The sequence below is a fragment of the Mus caroli genome, unplaced genomic scaffold (assembly GCF_978045245.1).
Source record: "Mus caroli unplaced genomic scaffold, Mus_caroli_1 scaffold_1, whole genome shotgun sequence".
Classification (NCBI taxonomy): domain Eukaryota; kingdom Metazoa; phylum Chordata; class Mammalia; order Rodentia; family Muridae; genus Mus; species Mus caroli.
Window position 1 is genome coordinate 85,957,742 of NW_028227256.1, and position 19,937 is coordinate 85,977,678.

General features: G+C 51.3%; 1 protein-coding gene across 7 annotated transcripts in view; it reads left to right on the forward strand.

Annotated features, from left to right (window-relative positions):
• The first annotated feature begins 2,442 nt into the window (after nt 1-2,442).
• Agap1 (ArfGAP with GTPase domain, ankyrin repeat and PH domain 1) overlaps nt 2,443-19,937 on the forward strand; it is a 435,924-nt gene continuing 418,429 nt past the window's right edge. For 5 of the 7 annotated variants that reach the window (XM_029480713.2, XM_085839356.1, XM_021160509.3 and 2 more), the window contains exon 1: nt 2,444-3,202. In XM_029480713.2, the coding sequence (XP_029336573.1) occupies nt 3,040-3,202 (163 nt within the window). In that variant the 5' untranslated portion in view covers nt 2,444-3,039. Of the gene's footprint in view, nt 3,203-19,937 lie in introns of all 7 variants that reach the window. The other 2 variants (XM_085839355.1, XM_085839372.1) reach the window with 1 other exon arrangement.

Consider the following 19,937-nt stretch of genomic DNA (forward strand, 5'->3'; position numbering starts at 1 on the left):
TGGGCGAGGACGAAAGGGGAAAACGTTTGTCTCCGAGTTGGGGAGGGGCCCACAAGAGAAGCCAACCTCCCTGACACCTGGATCTTACACTTCTGCTGTTTGAGTTGTGTGGTCTCTGGTGCTCTGACATAGTGGCTAGTGCTCCTGAGAAGAGGGTCGGTCCTGAAGCCCAGAGTTCTGTCTCTTCTGACATGGGTCGTCTCTGCTCTTGTCTGAAGGACATGGACTCTTATGGCCAGGGTTCTGCTCATACAGAGCCACCCTGTGTCACCTGGCCCCTGATACAACCCTGTGTGACTTGGAAGTCAGTTCATGGGCATATAAAACCACCACTACTCTGTCCACTGTTGTTGCTATGAATAATGGAGTCTTGTGTCTTCTAATCGGTCCCTTGGGATTGTGGTAGGCCAACTGACAAGCTTAGTAGGATAATGCACACTGGAGATGCAGCTCAGATGAGGAAAGAAGATCAGAATTCAAGGTCAACCTTGGCTAAACAGCAAGTTTGAGAGTAGCCAGAGATATGTAAATCTCAAAATAAAAGCAAACACAAGCTGAGGAAATGGAGACTCTGCCCAGCTCGTGGTATGCATGCAAGCCAGGAGGGCTGGGGGAGCCAGGGAGGATGGGTGGCGTTGGAGGGAGGGCTGTGACTAGAGGAGAGCCATGGCCTAGAGGCTCACTAGAACTACTTTCTTGAGACTGGTCAATGAGGAAACAGGAAAAAGGCAGAAGCCTAGGTTAGTTCTCAATCACTAATTCCAAGACTACATAATTAAGCCTTAGCAGGATGACAGAAAGCGAGAAGATTCTGGCTCGTCCAAAGGCAGAGCTGACATTCTGGGATCTAAGAGAACAAGAGAAGAAAAGACCACATACTGCATTTTCAAATTAGTGAACAAAGGTCTGTACTGCCTCGGACTGGGGTGGGAAGAGGTTCACAGGCATGGGGAAGATGTCTGATTTTTATTTTGTTATTATATTTTTAAAGCAGAGTCTCAACTTGGGTCCACAGCAATCCTCTGGTTTCAGTCTCTTGAGTGCTGAGACTACAGGATGTCCAACAGGAGAAAAGCCATGTTCAATCCAAAAGTTGGATGTGATGAGGAGGGGACAGGTGGATAGGTCTGGGACAGAAAATTTAGTGTCACCAACCTCTATATGATATTCAAAGGCATAAGAGAGGCAAATAAAACAGGTCTAAGGTTGACTCCCAGCATCATCCATATGTAAACCTTAGAGAAGTACAAAGGAACCCCCAAAGAGATTGAGAAGCCAGATGTGAAGCAGGGGAGGCCTGGAACTATTTCGCAAAGAGTTGGGGTTTCAAGGTGGAGTAGGGACGAACAGTAGAATGAACCCACATGCCAGCATCTCTATTAGTGTTTCTGCTAAGGATGAAGATAGACAGAGGCAAGGCACAGAACAAGCCAGGGCCTCTGCTGTGTTAGGGACAAGGAAGGCTGAACAGTACACCGGCTTGAGGAATACTGGAACTCAGAAGAGTTCCAAGAGCCAAGAGCTTGGCTGCCTGGGGCCCTGGGCTGCCCATTAGCTTGCATTTGAACCAGGTAAAGCCCAGGACATTTGAATCAGGAATGTGGGCTGTTTATAAAACACCCCTGCATGGCGAGACAGAGCATAGACCCAGGACCTTTACGGCCTCAGACTCGTCCTGGATCCTTGGAAATCTACAACAATCTAATTCATTTGGAGTCGTTGGCACGAGCTCTCAGCTGCAGTGCGGTCTAGCTTCATGGGCTCCTGGACTGGGCTAAAGTGGGGTTAGTGTCCGGCGCTCGGAGGGCTGCGGCGTGGAGGCTACAACTCAGTTGTGCAACATTTTCGTGGAAAAGCCTAGAAGCCCCCGTGGAATCCCGTCTCACCTACCACCCCAGCCTCAGGTTTAGTTTATTGATGAAGCGTTGGACTCCCGTGTATCCCACGGGAAGGGAAGTAACTATCCTGCTGGGTTTAGAAAGGAGGAAGAAAGTTGCCAGACGGGGGGAGGGGACCCCGCGCGTCGCAGAGGTTCCTTAAGCGCTCAACTGGCAAACAAACAAAAGCGCGGGCGGGCGGGCGGGCTCGTGCGCCACCTTCCCGATACAGAGGCGCGGGGGCTGGCTCGGGGCAGTAGGGATACCCGAGAGGGCCCAGGGCTCTCAGTTCGCAAATCCGCGGGCTGTAGCGGCATCCGGACGTCCCGCGGGGCCCGCCCAGTGCGCTGCGACGCGATCACACAGCGCACCCCACGCGCGCGGGCCGGCCGGCGTGATGGACTACAAGTCCCAGCAAGCCCAGAGGCAGCGCGGGGCGGGGTCTGGCGCAATTCCCCGGGATCCGGCGCGCTGGGAAGCGCCGCCGAGGACGCAGCGGCGGCCGGAGGGCGGCGAGCGCAGGCGGGGGCGGGGCCGACGTGGGCCAGAGCCCTGCGTGCCAGGGAGGGGGCTGGCCGGGCAGCGGCGGGCGGCGCTCGGAGCGGTCTCCGCGGCTGGCAAGGCGCCCACAGCTCGGTCCCGGCTTGGCGGACGGCGCAGGGCAGCTGAGGGCCCCGGCGCGCGCGGTAGCGCAGCACTCACAAGCGCTCGGACCCAGCCGCAGCCGTGCGCCCCGGAGCAGAGCGGCCACTGCCCGGGGGCCTCGGCCCCGGCGCTCGCAGCGCCGTGCTGCCTGCGCTTTAATGGCTGCTCGGCCGGCCGGCGCGTAGGGGTGCGGGCGGCTGCGACGCGGGAAGGCGCCCGAGCGAGCCTCCTCCGCGGCCGGCCGCGCTCCATGGCGCCGCGGTCTTCCCGGACGGCCCGCTGACCCGGGACGCTGGTCCCTGCTATGAACTGAGCCCCCTCTACTGCTTCATCCTCAGCGTTCTTTTTTTTTCCTTTTCCTTTTCTTTTCTTTTCTTTTTTTTTTTTTTTTTTTGCGTCTCCTCGGCTCCGTGCTCCCCGGGGGCTGCGGCGCCCCGGGTCTCGGTGGCCCGCGGGGCTCCGGGGCGCGGGGCGGCGACGACGGGGGGCGCACGGCTTTGGGCGCCGCGCCTGCACCATGAACTACCAGCAGCAGCTGGCCAACTCGGCTGCCATCCGGGCCGAGATCCAGCGCTTCGAGTCGGTCCACCCCAACATCTACTCCATCTACGAGCTGCTGGAGCGCGTGGAGGAGCCGGTGCTGCAGAACCAGATTCGGGAGCACGTCATCGCCATCGAAGGTGAGGGCCAGGCCGCCCGGGGCTTCTGGAAAGCGCGGGGGAGCGGGCGCCCCTGGCGCGGCGGGGTGTGTGCGCGCGTGTGTGCTTGCGTGTGTACACACGCGGCTGCCCGGCGGAGAGAGCACTGCGGTGCCTCTTGTCCCGCAAGGCCGGTCAGTCAGCCAGGGAAGATGGGTTGTCAGCATTCATTTGATAATAATGGACAATGGAGTCTCTCCTGTGAGAAAGTGGCACGGTGCTGCTGCGTCCGGGGCGGCCCGCATGTCCCGTCCGGGCCCAGCAGACGCCTGGGGGCAGCTGCTTGGGATGGCGCCACTCGATCCGTGACAGGTTATCAGGCCCGGCCTGAGCGTCTTTCTTGGACGTTGAAGATGTGTTTTGAGAAGCGCTGCTGCTGGGGATGCTGTTCCGGCCAGCTTATTCAGTTGCTTCATGGCTGCTCTCCCCCCCCCCCCCCCCGTTCGCGGATACAGGGGAGGCATTTGTATTTGGCACATGTAGGAAGCCAATGGGACCCAGGCAGTATCATGTCCCAGTGCTGATCGGCCTGGCGTTGTACAAACGCTGGCCGTTTTGTACTAAAATTCTGAGGCAAATTATAACCCTTCTTGAGGAGGCAGGACACCTTGATACTGAAGGGGGCACTTTAGTCCATCGGCCACTTGGGAGCCACCCAAGGGGCGGAAAAGTGGATGATCCTGCTGCCTGTAAGCCTGTGTTTGCACAGAACACTGTTCTGAGCCCCCAGTGTCAGGCAAGGCAGTATCCCTGCAGGGGAGGATGGAGCCGCCGGTGGCTTTGCCCTGGCTTGTGCCCTCTTTGGACTACCCATGGCTCCGTTTCTCTCCTGACCTGTTTCCTTGGGTTGTTTCTCCGGGCCTGCCATCATTTACCTGGGGGGAGCAGGTGGCATCTAAGTGGGTAATGTGTCATAGATCAGCCAGTGGATTAGCAGCCTATCCTCTTGAGTTGCTGTTGGCCAGTGACAGTAAAAGGCCTGCAGGTGGCTTGTCCTAGTGTAATACTGCGCCTGCCAAAGGCTGGTGAGTCCTCTGTTGAGGGCTATGGGAACCTTCCAAGTCCAGCAGGAGTGTGTTCAAAAACAGGTGCAGGTACTGCCCTGGGCTCCTCCCCCGACTCCTCCCCCTGTTGTGAGACGGCCTCTGCCCCTAGGAAAGCTTGGCTCCCTTGTGTTCTGAACTTCTAACCCTGAAGTATTTGGGTTTAAAACTTGGCTGCTTGGATAGAGATGGTGGAGGCTCTGTTGCTGATTCGCTTGGCATTTGGCAGCCTCATGTACTTGAACCACGTCCCAGGCAGGCTGGAAGCCTGACTGACTATCCACAGGGTATATTGTAGTTCTAGGGGAGGGTCCAAGCAAGCTCCATCCTGATGAGGGACTGACTCTCAGTGCACCTGGGCCCCCTGAGTGTTCATGGCTGCCCGTGGTGGCTTCAGATGCTTCCAGACCCACTAAGAGGCACAGCTTCTTCTGTGTGGCATGGAGTCTTGTGGTGTTGAGGAGGGCACTGTCTCCCCTCATCTTCCTCCCAGTTGATGGTGAGGAGATAGAGCTGATGGGTTTCTCTGAGAGCCGTGTGTGGGTCCCTGTCAGAAGTGCTGAAAGGTTCTCGCGTTTCTCTCAGATGGCTGCTCAGCTTCCTGGCTGCGTATACAGAAGTCTGATGAAACCCTTTGAAAGCTGGTGCCAGGAATGGAATGCACCTGACTGGAGCTCCTTGCTCTAGAGGAGAGAAAGACCTCCAGCTGAGTGTGACTCATTTCCCATTCTTAAAGCTACACTCTAGGGTCTTGTTAGCAAGAGGATGTTCTTTCGTGGTTTGTTTTTTTTTTTTTTTTTTTTTTTAAGTTGTTCTTCCGCAATGATCTCTCCTTGATAGCTTGATACTCACCTTAATAAAATGTGTCCACGTCCCCTTTCCGTTGTAACCTTTGTCATTCTCAGTGAAACCTGAGCTAGTGAATGGCTCATGCTGGAGACTCTGATAATGCTATTCTTTTGGTTAGGACTAGAAATGCCTATATTGTGCCAAGTCTAGTAAATTCAGTGAGCCCGGAGAAGAAGGGGTGGTATCTGCCTCTGTTCGTTGTACCCTTATCTACAGCGGTACACTGCACATTTGTGGAGAACTGGAGGACAGATGTTTTGGTATTCACTACGGTCTCATCGTATAGAGGAGGAGGTGGAGGTTGGGAGGGGTCATGACCTCTGAACTAAAGGGTCAGTCAGGCCTTGGGTCTCTGTCTTCCCAAAGCATCACTGTTTCAGGACCTCACTGTGCCTCTTGTAATTAAATCCTAATTTGTGGTTATAACGGAATGGCCTTTCTGTGTCAGTCTTAAGATACGGGCAGGTCTTATATCTGCTTCTTCGGTGTTTGGCATAGTGAGAGGGTTGCCAAGTTGTGTAGCATGATGGTCTTGGGTGAGAAGAGGATAAACAGTTTTTACCAAGAACCTCTCGCATGCATGTGTGTTTTGATCATCTCTGCCTCCCAGTCACTTCCCATTTCCCCTCCCAACTTGATGCACTTCCTATCTCTCACTGCCATTACAAATCACAGGCCCATTTACTGCTGCTGTGCATATGTGCACCGGTGCAGGATTGTCCACTGGAGCATCCATTGCTCTTTTAGGGGCCACATCCTTGAAGAAAACTGACTCTTCCTCCCCAAAGCAGTTATTAAGTGCCAGGTGCTCTTCAGCTAGGGGCGAGCCCTTCCCCGTCTGTGCTGGAATTTTGGCAGCCTTGGTCTTGTGAATGCTATCATAGCTGGCATTTGTTCATGTGCACAGTGCTGTCATGTCCAGCGAATCCTGCTTCAGTGTTGACATCCACTGTCATCTTTCTGACCCTTCCTCTGCAAGGATCTCTGAGCCTTGGTGAGAGGGAGCAAGTGTTAGACAGGGAGCAAGTGTTCTCTTTAGAGCTGCGCACTCCCCAGTTTCTTATGCTCTGGGTATTGAGCAGTTGTGGGTGTCTGTTAATTTGTTCTGCCAAAAGAAGCTTCTCTGATGAGGGTTGGGAGCTGTACTAATCTAAGGGTATAAAGATTAATTCAGAGGGCAGTTTGTTATTATGTCCCTGTAGGAGAACAATAGTATTAGGTTCTTCCCTCAGGCCTATAACCTAGCAGAACATGTGTTTTTGGCCTAGTTAGCAATACCAGACATAGAGTGTGTCTTGTAGAACGGGATTTAAATCCAACCGGAAAGTGGTTGGTTACTCCTAGAACATTTGTGCCACTAATGCATATATTGCCATTTGTCAGTGGATATATCTTGGTAGGCTAGTCATTGTTACAGCTTGTGGGATCTACAGCTGGGTAAAACTGTCAAATATTTTTAGTTCTTGGTCACATAAATAGAACCTTCCAGCACTATGACTGCTAGCCAGTGGGGATGAAATCCCAGGTCAGTACCAGCCTGCTTTCTTCATGTCTTACGTATGTGGTGTCCTCAGCTATAGGGCCTACTGTCAGATTTAGCAGTTTGACTAAGCATGACAGCAGCAGGTTATCAGGAGTGTCTGTTTTAGGAGTCTGTGGTATCGCACTCATCAGTAACTCTTGGGGGGCTGGAGAGATGGGTCAGCGGTTAAGAACACTGTTGTTCTTTCATAGGATCTAAGTTCAGTTCCCAGCATCCATGTCTGGTGGATGCCGGTAACTCCAGCTCCGGGGGATCCGATGTCCTTTTGGGCGTAACCAAATGTGGAGCCTGCAGACACAGGTGTATGCAGACACAGCGTACACAGACACCAAATCTGGATAGTTGTGTCTTCATTGATGTTGAGCTGGGAAGGCATTGCCTTGGTGGTACAATGTGATACAGGCTTGGAGACCATGACTAGAGAGTGTGCGGGACCACCACAGTAACCGAAGTGAGACCCCATCCCTGTCAGAGACACACCCAAGTGTCTTCTTGTGATGTGATTAATAAGCATGAGAAATTACAAAACATGAATCTTTCAGGAAAGGGTATGCCAATATTTCATTGGAAATATTAAAAAAAAATCACCTGCCTCACAAAACCAAACCTGTCACTTCCCAGGCTGTCTAGTTAGCCCTTCTCCCCGCCGTGGCCCCTTATCAAGGCCTTTGGGTTGTCATGACAGGGGCTTTTCAGCCTTAGGGGACTTTTGAAGAAACTGTTTCTGTGTTTACATTGCACACCAGCATTTGCCTCTGCCATGGTGGCTTTAAAACCTCACTGCTTTCTGGCATCTACATGATTGTTTGCTCTTGGGGTGAGGAACAACCTTGGGGAAGAGGAAGATGTTGTGCAGTTGCTGAAACATTCAGTTGTCTCAGTGAGTCGATTTTGCCCTTCATGGAAAATAAAGTCAGACAAAATGGTTGTAAGAGCCCACTGAAATCCCCAAATGACAATACATTGAGGATACTGTCTGTAGGCCTGGGACACATGTGATTTTCATTCTCAACCCTGTTTAAAACACGATCTTTAAAAAAGAAAACAACTTTTTTCTAGTATTCTTTTTTTCTTACTCTGAGAATCTTCTTGACTCCTGAATCTTTGCCATTTAAGGAAACATTAATGATTGGTTTCACACTGAGCCCAGCAGATTTCTGGGGGTGTCCTGCAGGGGCATGGTCTGCTGTGGGATGTAGCATGTGCCATCCTCTGTCCGGAAGTGAGCCTGGGACCTGCCTCACCTCCATCAAGCCTCCTGTGTTAGCTTTCCTTTCCCTCTGGCTAGTCAAGGACTCTGGGGTGGATGGGTTGAGGTGTACCAGCCGGTAACCAACTGTTTGTTAGGTAAAGCTTGTCGCTCTTTTAAGGCTACAGCCTCTATTAGCATCCACACATTGTAATTCAGCTTGCCAATAGCAGAGCCAGGATCCATGTATGAGCCTAGGGCTGGCTCATTCAGACCAGCAGTACACTTCCAGACATACTGCTGGGAAACCCAACCAAGTCTCTCAAGTTGAGACACCTCCCCACCTCCATCATTGTTCAATGATCTGTATACCTGTGTTCCGTTCTGGTCTACCATAGGAGGACTAGACGGGGGAAGGGCACGGTCCTTCCATGTCCTCTTAAGTATACATGCATATGTGCAAGTTTGACGATTCTTTACTGGCATCTTAAGCCCCAGCATTTGGGGAATCTTGGAAGATAGCAGGGAGTCTGCTCAGTCCCATGATGCATCTGTGTTGTTGAACATCTGTGCCCACTGGAGTGCAGGGTACTTAACCCATGTTATGCCAGTTCATCGTGTGGTAACCATCCCAAACCATGGCTACTGTCCTGTTGTATGACAACATTTTTCCTGGGGAGATACAGCACACTCACCACAGGAAGGGATCTATCCCATGACAGACCAAAGTCAAGATAGACCACCAAAGCCCAGCTTGAACTAATGAGTCTTACTGGGGTTACTTACATGAGTGGCTGAGGGGTCGCTTACAGGAGCAGAAATGACACAAAGACAGCTGCATCACCAAAGCCCACCCCAGTGTGAGTGACAGCTCACAAAAGCTGGGGACCTGGAGCACACTGCACAGCCTGGGGGCAGCTCACCAGGTCAGAGAGCGTCTATTCTGAGCGACTCAGCTGGTCTAGACCTCTTCAGAGCAGCTCCACTGGTTGGTCTCTTCGAGGCAGCTAGCTGGTTTGGTCTCAGAGTCTTCTTGGTAGCTTGGTTTGTCTGAGAGAAACTCTCCGCTTTATATTGCTTACTCTGGGAGGGAGGGAGAGAGGGGCCTAGTGAATCTGGTTAGTTTCAGGGACTTTTTAGAGCTGTTTTGAGTTGCTCCCCTTCCTGTTTAAGAGTTTACCTGCAGGATGGGATGCTTCAGTCTCAGAGGCAACTGTTTCATAGCACAGCTCTGCAACCCAGTAGGTTAACCGCTGCGGAGCTAGCGGGAGAGCCCCTGCTGTGTGTAGTTCCCATAGCTGCCTGTCTTAGATTTGACCCAGGGAGAGACAGGTTTGAGGATGTCTCAAGTAACCAAGGCGTCTTGTTCACTGTAGAGTTGGTTAATGCAGTAAACTTGGTAAGAGTTTGTTTAATCTGGTTGCTGCAGGAGTGTATATTTAGGGAAAAAGTTTCTTCCTGCTGCCATGAGTGGGTCGCCTTTCCCTTGGCTTCCATCTGCCGTGCTGGTGGTCGTATTATAGGTTTATTCAGAGGTGGTTTCACCTATTGCTTCCCGTTGAAACCTCATGCCCAGCCAGAGCTGGAGGCTCTCACAATCTGGTAGCTTTTAAGTATGCCATGGATACCCCTTCGCAGAGATACTGTGAAGCCGGTGCAGGTCAGTGTTAGCCATAGCTGGCCCTGCCTCCCTGGAGTTGAGACCCTCCTGCTCTTGTGCCAGCTATCCTTGGCTCAGCTTCCAGCCTGGAGAGCTTAGATCTCCCAAGGGCAGATCTCAGGCCTTGCTCACATTTGAGTCTTTGGTGCTTTTGTGGGTCAGTATCTGTGCTTGAAGAATGTCCTGCACTGGCATTGGGCAGCCATTTCCTTTTGAGCCTCCTTGGGGGTGTGAACTGAGTTATCCTCCTGCAGAAGTGAAATCTTGTCCAGAGCATAGATGTTGAGACTGGGCAAGTTTTGGATGGAGATGATTAGCTCCATAGGACTGAGACATCATGAGTGTGTGTGTGTGTGTGTGTGTGTGTGTGTGTGTGTGTGATTTTTGTTGTAGGGGAAGGAGAAGCTTGGTAAATCAGTGGTTGTTAAGTTGGTGGTTCTTTCCGCCAGAAGCCGGTTAAATTCAGAGAATCAGACTGACCCAGAGGGATCAATGAGTGACAGGCTGTGTCACTGATGTCTTGGAGACTGTCACTCTGTGGTTCTCAAATTTAAGTGGGTAAGCAGATGACATTGAGGGCTTGCAGAAACAGATGGCAACCTAGTCCCTGGTTCTGTATGACTGGGGTGTGCCTGAGCCCCTGTATTTCTAAGAAGATCTGCAGTTCAAGGACCCCATTTTGAGTAGAAAAGAGGAAAGGACACTTTCTCTGGCTGGGCATTTGTTCTGGCCTCAATGTTCACAGCCAGCATTGGGGTCCCTACTAGTTGCTTAGGCAGTTGCTAATGTCAAAAAGTTTGGACAATGGGAAGCCAGTTTGATTGGTTTCAAGTGTAAGTTCGCCTTGCCTCAATGATGCTCGTAGAAGACTGAGTATAAGTACCCTCTGAGTGTGGAGTTCTGGAGGTCAGAGAGACCGTAGTCCTCCTTAGCAGAGGGTCCAGTAGCAAGTAGAACCCCCTGGTGCCTGACTTCCTCCTGGCTCACAGGCTTCAGTTGAACCTTATCCCCTGGCTTTTGGAGCGCAGCCTTGTGCATATTTAGATGGGGTTCACCAGGCTTTGCTTTCTTGTGATAGTTTGGTAGGTGATGCATTTTGTCACCACGGTTTCCTAGCGTAGAAATCATCTGTAAGAGAGGAGCTGCTGCTGCTGCTGCATGTTGTCAGCAGCTCACAAGAGCCTTGGAGGAGGAGCCTGAATGAAGTGACTCAGAGGGAAGATAGGCAGGTCCTGCCGCTGGGGGGACACAACAAGACCTGCGGCCCTGTCACTGCCACCTCTGTTTATGTCCAAACCAGAGTTTTCTGCTGCTGCAACTGGATCCCTTGCTTGGCAGCACTCCTTCCTCTGCAGGCCCTGCAGGTTTTTATTATTTGCTGGTCTCACTCTGGCTGGCTGCAACTCCCTGGGCTTTTTGTTTTTTGTTTTTTTTTTAATAATAAAAAAACCTCAAGATTATGCATTTTTCTAATTTCTTGCTTCTTTCCTCCCTCTATACCCCCCATGTTGCTGCCACTTTTTTCAAATTCATTACCTCTTTTTATTATGTGTGTCTGTGTTTATCCTTAAATACATAAATAAAACCTGCTTAGCTTGTGTAATGTTACACACACATACAAACCAACCCCTGATTTCAGGGCTGGCCTTTTGGTGTTGGCTAACCCAGTGGGCTCTTCCTTGGGAAGGCTATTTCTTCCACTCAGCATTACCTAGTTACCTATGTTGTTGGTTTTTTTTGGTCTGGGTTGAGGCCTTGTGAGCTGCCCCTCTTCAGCAGTAGCAATCTGCTGCTGTTATCTTTATTTACATCGTGTTCAGGGAGCCATGTTGGTGAGACTCCATGGGTATCGATTTTCTGATATCTCTAGGAGACACTACTTCACAGCAAACTTCTTGTTCCTCTGGCTTTTACAGTCTTTCTGCTCCCCTTCCTTCCACAGTGATCTCTGAATCTCAGGTCCAGGAATTGTGTTGTAGATCCTTCATTCTGATTGACTCTGCATTTTGATTGATTGCAGTTTTCTGTAATGGCCTCTGTGTATTGCCAGTCAAGTTTTCCTCATGTAGGTGAGTATCGCACTCACCTGTGGGTCTGAGGACACACATTTAGAGTTATTTAGTGGTTATGCTGCTTTAAGAAAGTGATAGTTGTAGACTCTCCTCCTTCACCAGCCTTGGATGGTTGGCTAGGTTTCTGTTTCAGGCCTGGGTTCCTTCTTGTTGAGTGGGTCTTAAGTCCAGTTGGAGAGCTGTTGGTTACTGCCGAGCTGTGTGTGTCACTACCGCACCCTGAGGGTAACTGTGCCACGTGTCTGTTTGTCATAGCTGGGTAGGACTTTTGGTTGCTTTCTTCCATTGGAAGCTTACATGACACCTTCTGCTACCATGAGAACTAGCCCTAAAGGAGGAGACTTTCAGGGCAGATCCAGCTTGGGTCCTCTTCGTCCTATGTCTGAAGTACATGGATGTCTTCAGTAGGAATTTACCTCTGCCTCTGCGGGTAACCAAGGGCAACAGCCAGATAGCCTGTAGTGATTTGGGAGTCTTTTGGACAGTCCTGAACAACTCAGAGAGGGGTTCTTGGGTCAGGTATTGAAGTTTTTGTTAGATGGTCCATGACTTTGCAGGGAGACTTATTAGTCAAGGTGGGAAAATTTCACTGACACTATTTATGTACATTCTCCACTGACTCGCATCTATGACAAGGTAGATAATAAATAGTGTGGGTCCTAATGACCTTCCAGACAGCCTTACTGTTGCCCCCCTTCCCCTTCTGCATTACCTTCCTTCCTCCCCAGCTAGAGCCTTTTCTCTTTCTCACCGCTCATCAGATCACTGTAGCCACTAGCCCCCTCTCTCTTGGTTTTGTGGAATGGTTCTAACACTCAGACAGACCTGTGTCCCCACTGTGCCCCCTTCCCTCTGCATCCCCAGCTTAGGCGATTGAGTCTGGGAAAGCCGGATGAGGCTTAGTTATTTTTAAAGCCCAGGTTTGGGGTTCCGATCTGGTGCTTAGCTGCATAATTCCTTCTCTTTGTTAAGTACCTTTCTCTGAGGAAGAAAATGCACTCTGCAGATGTTTAATCTCTGATCTTTGCAGCATCTGTTATTTCTGTTGTGGGGTTGGAGAAGAAAGGCTTTGTGTGGTACTGCAGGGAGCCCTGGCCTCTGAAGTGGTGGGAGGGACTTTTGGTACCTCTAGTCTAGTGCTCTGGAACCTGGACCCAGCCATGTGCCTTTCCTGAGATTGGAGATGCTTCACGGAGAGTGCCAGTGTAGTCTTTTAGCTGCAATCTCTTTACCTTACTGCGCTGTCTGCTCACAGTTGACCAGGGCCAGAGGTCAGAGGGGCATCAGGGTTGTGTCTGGGGCTAGGTGGGTAGGGGAAACAGAAGAGGTTGTTAATGGAGCCTTTGAATAACCAGCCAAATAGCTTGTTTGTGTGCAGGGTCGGGACATTTTCCATAGAGAGCAGACTAAATATAGGCCTGAGGGTGGGGACCAGGACCCAAGAGGGGGCTGTCATCTCCCTGGTATTGTTTCTTCCTCTGTAATCAGGACTCCACCAGCCCTGAACAGGTGGCCACCCTGCTCGCTCTGGGAGCAGATTGGGTTTTTGTTTAAGCAGGCTCATTTGCACATTTCACACTTCTCCCGCTGTTTGGTAGGGATTGTCTTTTTCGGGCTGCAGTGTTGGAGTGTTTGTTCAGTGTTTCTATACAAGCAACTGTCTCATCCTTAAAGCTGCTCATGGTGGCTGCCTGTCATTAGCATCATGGGTAGGAGCTTTTAAGGGTGGGAGACACTTTGCTTCTGGGGGAAGAAGTCCAGATACTTACTGCCAGTCCTCAGCCGATGCTTCTAAGCAGTCATGTCGACAGTCAACAGGCCCTAGCAAATTGGACCAAGCTGGAAACAGCCTAGGGCAGGTCTGTTCTCACCTTAGTAGTCTCAGATCACAGTCTAAAAGAGGAAGTGGTCATTCTGGGAATGTTTGCTTTCAATGCAAGCATTTTAGTTTTACTTAACATGGGCATACTAACTGGGGATGTTTGAGGAGAGAGCCCCGCCTGAGTTGTTTCTGTTTTCTTTTCACAAGAGTCCCTGCACGCACGCTCAGTACTGGGGACTTGTATTGGTTACACGTTTGTCATTACAGGGGCAAAATACCTGACAAAACCAAGCAAGTTTATTGTGCCCTCAGTTGAAGGGTGCAGTCTATTGCAGCAGGAAGAGCGGTGCCACCGTGGTGGCAGGAGAGTGAGACGGCTGTCACGTTGCACCACAGTCAGGAAGCAGAGAGAGATGAATGCCGGCCCTCAGCTGGCTTTCCCCTTTTTACGTAGGCTAGGATCCCAGCCTGTGGGATGAGGACACGTGATTAAGTGTGTCTTCTCACCGCAGTTAACCCATTCTGGAAGTTCCCTACACATGTGCCCAGAGGTCATCTCATAGGTGCTTTAGATCCTGTCAAGTTGACGGTCAATAGTAACTGTTCCTGTTGTTTTAAAGCTCCGCTGTGTGGCTTCTGGAAGCCTGCTTGCCCGCCTTGGGCAGCAATCGATGGGCTGCGAGCTAGTCCCTAAGTCTGCTCTGAGAAGTCAGTGGCCTGTTCAGAACGAGGAGATTGACAGAACCTCAGACTCCCTCACTTTTGGGAGCCCCTTGTTTTGACGTATGACAAGGACACCCAAGTAACAGGAAGGGAGGTTTTTGCATATTAATGAAAGTAGACCAGACATGGGTGGCAGGGGCTCAGCTGCACCTTGGGCTTCTCATTCCACTGTCAGGCATGTGGGTACCTGGTCTCTGCTCAGGGCATGTTCTCAGGTGAGCCGTTGGCCTGCTTGTGTCCTCGTTTCTGTCATGTACAGGTTGGAAGGCAAGTAGTGTCTTCTGGTTGTCTCCTTCCCTCTGCACACAGCAGCCAGGCCAACACAGTTTAGAGAGCGGGGGGGGGGGGGGGGGGTTGGGGGATGGGTGGGGTGGGTGGGTTCACCTGAGTGCACTGAGGATGGTGGGTGGGCTAGTTGTTGCCTCCCTGCCTAGAGCTCATCCTCTTCAGCACTGGCTTTGAAGACTGAGAGATCCACACTCTCCTATCCCTGACTTAGGCATCACAGTTTCACTTCTAGGATTGCTGGGTGACTGTTCTCTCCTTGGTTGAATGACGCACTGCTGTGCATGGCTGTTTGTGTATGCACAGTCCTGCAGTGAGCAGCCCTGTCCTTTGGGTGGGACTGGAGTTTATACCCTCTGGACTCTGCCTGGCTTGGCATGGACCTTGTGGGCAGTTGGGGCATGTGGTCAACCTGGAGTCCCCTCACCCTCTTCGCCCTGCCCCAGGGTTGAGTGCAATTTTCTTTGGTATTTGAAAGGCAACTGGCTGTGGAGCTTGGCCCCAGCTGTCTGTGGTCCTAATGACAACATATTAACACCATTCAGTTGCTGTTGTTTGTACAGTTAGAGCTAAGACACAAAGGAAGAAAGAGAAGCCAAGTGTTGCCAACTGGATTCTCAGGGGGTTGTTTTCTTTGTTCTTGCTGCTCTGTCCCAGGAGCGGCCCCTCCCCCTCTGTACAGCCCTTACTGCTCTGGGCCAACCCGGAAGGACACAGGACATGGATCAGGGCTGTGTGAACTTCTCCAGTGGCTTTGCAAAGACAAATATTTATTTTGAGGGCTGGTGGTGGGAGGGTCTTGATTATCCTCACTTTGTTTGGGATGGGAAGAGAACTACAGTGTGGGAGCAGTGGGGAGATCTTATCCAGTCCTTGCAGCGGGCGGAGCTACACCCAGGCTGGCGGGGCTGGCTGGCAGACGAGCAAAGGAGCAGGAGGACATGAGAGGCTCATCCAAGTCCAAGGGTGATGGGAACTGAGTAGGATCACTGTGCAGGGCAGAGCTGGTGGGGCTGTGGGGCCCTGCTCAGGTGGTGGGCAGTGGCGGGGGGTGGTGAGTGGTTGGTCTCAGGGCTTGGTAAGGGAGGTGGGGGAGCAGGCAGGGGTTTGGGGTGGGTGGGAAACAGTCAACTGTAAACGCTTAGTAGGAGGGCAGCCTAATCGTGTCTGTGAGCATTGGAGTGAAGAAGGACAGGAGGAAGCAGAGGTTTGATTCTGGCAACCTGGGGGCGGGGGGGGGGCGGGGGGGAGGTCACATGATGCTTATGTAGATTTGTAGATGTGTCTCTGTCTGCAGGGATGGCCTGGGAGGTCTGGAGAGGCAGGGGCAGCATTGTAGCCTCTTGCTGGTTGTAGATTACTAGACAAGTGATTGAGGTATACCTCAGTCTCTTGTGGCTACCTCCATGAGCTGTGTGGGCCCAGAAGTGCTTAGCTGACTGAGACTGTCCAGGCCACCTGGGTTGTAGGGGTCGCCGAAGTCTCCTACCAAGCAGACTTTTGTGAAATGCACTAAGTGTATGCCACATGGTGCCTGCTTGATGCATCTCTGTCAACACCAGGTGTGTATATTTGGTCACATAGAGGCTTTAATCCGTGGAATTCCAGCCTTGACAGGTACAGGAGTTCAGAGCTTGCTGCTGGCCTGCTGTGAATGAGTTGAGGGTGGGCACTGCAGAGGCTTATTGGCAAGCAATGGATGGAGGGCATTGATATGCACTGAGCCCTCAGCTTCAGCCTGTGAGCCGTCACAGCAGCATTCATGACTGGCAGTCACCAAGAATGTCACAATAGGATTTTTGGGTTGCATGTGGCCTTGCTAGAGAAAGCCACATTAGAGCCACAGAGTCTCAGTTTTGTGGGTAGGCAGGACGCTCTTCTACCTGCGGCCAGAGGCGCATGCTCACTTCTGCTGTTAAGGGGTGGTTAGAGTGCATGGCTCCCCTGATGGATGCAGCCCTCCTGTGAGCATCTTTCTCAGCACCCTCTGACTGTTGTGCAGAGAGTACGTCCCACTCAGATGGCTTGAGGTTAGTGTGAGCATGTGGTTTTTAACCAAGTGATTTGGTTAACTCAGTATCTCCCAAGGGAGTCTTTTCTTCAGCATTCTAAGATGAAAACCTGAAGCCTGCGGAGAAGCTGAATGGCTGCAGGGTGAGCTTTCTCTGCAACCACTGGATGCCCCTCTCTCTTCGACTGCCTGCAGGGCAACCTAGTGGACACTGTGTTTTGTCTGCAGCAAAGTTTACCAAGACAGACCCAGCTGTGGCTTGGAGGTCAAAGGGTCTCCTTGTGTGGATAGGTACAGTGGAGACAAGGCACCCACTTAGTGGGGATTGGATGAGAGACTGTCTCATTTTTCTGGGGATAAGAAATAGCATATGCTTGAGAGGACAGGTTTTGTGTGTGTGTGTGTGTTAACCCTGATGAGCCCACAGATGAGTTCACAGATGAGCCCAGAGGGAAGCTTGTGGCCTGACTTAAGTAACAACCCAGCACACACACAGACACAGACAGACAGACTGACAGACTTACAGACACATGTGCATGTACATGCTGGTACACATTTTCTCTCTGTCTCTGTTTCTGTCTGTTGGTCCCTGTCTCTGTCTGTCTGTCTGTCTCTCTCTCGTGTGTGTTTGGAAGGGCTCCACATTTTGACCTTGGTGGCTTTGGGGTGTCCTGGGACTGCTTTTATGAGCGGTTGTTCTGGTGCAGAGCAGAGAGCTATCCCTGTAATACCATGACTGATTTCTAGAAGCAAACTAACAATGCCTTTAGGATCACAGTTCCGATGGCTTTCTGGTCTGCTGGGTACAGAACACACAGATCTACAGGTCTAGCATAGACCCTCTCCTGCACCACATTGCCAGAGGGCCCTGAGGAAAATGATTGGTCCTCTGTGCCTCCATTTCTGTATCTAAGACCCATGGGGTTGAACTTGAATCTTTTTATTTTTATATTTTATTTTCTTTGAGACAGAGTCTCATGTATCCCAGACTGGCCTCAAACTCCCTGCATGGTTGAGGATAATGTTAAACTCTGTGCTAATCAGGTCCTATCACCCACCATACCCAGTACTGCTGTTGTTAGTTGTGATTTGAGATGGGCTCTTGCTGAGTTGCTCAGGCTGGCTTTGAACTTTTGATCCTTCTGACTGGATGGTGTTGGGGCTACTTGTGTTAGTCACCACACCTTGCTCCAGCTCTGCTTTTAAGAGTTCTTTTGCCTCTGAAATGACACGTTCATGACTCCTTTGTTCCTGAACTCAGGACTTCATTGACCTGGCATGGTTGGAATTACGAGAGGCTAGCCTGCTCTAGTGTATCTGACCCAATGTTACCCATAGGCCCCCTCCACAGCCAACAGAGTTGGGGAGGAATGTCCAGAAAGGAAGAACACACACTGTGCGTGCCTGTCGTGTGCGTGGCATGTGGCTCCTAGAGACTCATGTGTCTTGTGTATGGTATACACCCAGGACCTCACTGGGACACCTGAGTGTATGCACAGGGGTGAGGACAGCCCAGGAATAGTCATTACTGTTTACACTAGACCTGTTGCACCAGGCTTGTATCAGGTGTGAAAGCTTAAGCTCTCTCTCTCTCTGTGTACCTCTCTGTGAGTGTCAGGGCAAGTGTCTGTCTTATTCTCAGTTGAATCCTAGAGCCTGGCCCTGCGTCTGTGGCAGGTGTATACTGACGAGACAGGATGAATCCTGTGATGGCTCATGTCACAGGACGCTCTGCATCCTGTAACCAAATGCAGACTTTTGAAACAGCACCTGCCTTCAGGTTCTGTAGGAAGAAGCCATGCCAAGCTAATTGTGGCAAACTTTTCCATAAACGTGTCTAGAAGGTCCCTTTTCCATGGTTACAGTTACCTTGGCTCTTGTTACATAACTCCCATTAGATTGAGATTCAATCGAGGGTTCCTTTTTTTTTTTTTTTAACTATGACCTAAGCCACAAGACTAAGCTATCCTTTATTTATTCTGAACATAAAACTTGGGGTTTTCATTAGGTGTTTGAGTTTATTTGAGAGGCTGTAGACTGTGATGTCACGGAAATGTTCTTGGTCAGGTGCTTCCAGAGCAAGGCTGCCAGGATTCAGAGCCACAGGACAGACCAACTGTGTCCCTGAGTCTAGATTCTGGCTCTTTGTCCTTAAGAGCCTTGAACAGATGTGTTAGGGCAGGGAGGGGAGATGAGCAGACCGCACCCCTCGTCCCCTAATCTCATGGAAACTCGGCTCACAGGGATGGGGAGCCCCCTGTGTGTTACAATCTTTGGCATTCTCCCCTGAGCTTAGAGGGGCCGTGACTCCTTTTTCTGGGGTTCACGTGTAGCAAGCAGTCTACTGTTGCATATGTAGAGCTCTGAAAAAAGCAGCCTGCTCAAGTCTGTCTTCCCGTGCTGAGTCTGTTGCCCAGCACAGAGTGCACTGTCCCCTGCACCTACCTCCCCAGGGTTTACATTCTCAGCAGTCCTTAGAAGAGAGGGTGTGAGCTTTCAGAGAGCAGGGCCAGGGCCAGGGAGAGGGCAGCTGCCAGGGTGGGCAGGGTTGGCTCCCAGAATCATGTCTGCCCCACCAACAGGGACTAGTTTTGCCTTGTAAATGATAGCATTGCCTGCAGGCATCTCTGACAGCTGCTCCTGCTTCTGGATTCCAGAAATTTCTATCAGACATTTCATGTACTGCTTGCTCCCTTGACTCTCATTTCCCCCTTTTTTTCTACTGCCCGCTGACCCCATGCCAAGGCCTTTGTCACCTGGGCCATCCCATGGGGGATGGTGGAACCCCCACTTTCAGGTCAGGCACCCCATGGCCATGTGAGCTTGGCAGTGACGGAGGCAGGATCTGAACCCAGGACCATCAACACCAGCCACAACAGCTGAACAACAACACAAGTGAATGAGGCTGGCCTGCGAGTCTGCCTCCCTCAGCTCCACACACTCTGATCTGTGCCCTGTGCTGTTCAGGATTTCGCAGAGGCAGCAGCAGGGCTCCTTTCTCAGAGGTTTGGTGGTGGCTGAGCGCTGTGACTGAGGGTTTCAGTTGCATGAGGAGGAGGCACATGGCAAGCTGGCTGCTTGCGATGACAAGTTCTGCAGTCTAGGAGGAGGGAGGATTTCCAAAAGCTGTACCTTTGAAATGCACCTGGCTGGCAGCTCTCTCTCACTGTTGAGACCATAGCTTGTAAGCTCAAGCCTCCTCACACACACACGGTGACATTAGTAGTAAAGACTCCAGCGAGCAGTCCAGTGTGCTGTGTGCACGGGGAAGGCAGAGTCATCCTTGGATGTCATTCCTCAGGAATTTTGGCCTCTTACTGGCTAGCGAGCCTTGGGGATGTGTGTGTGTGTCTGTCTCGGCCTTCCCAGTGTTAGGTTTATAAGTGCATCTCCATGTCTGCTCCCTTTCAGTGGCTGCCGGAACTAGAACTCAGGCCCTCACGCTTGACACTAACTATCATTACCAACCAAACTCCCCTTTTAACAGCTGTAATCCAGACCTGTAATTATAGTATAATTG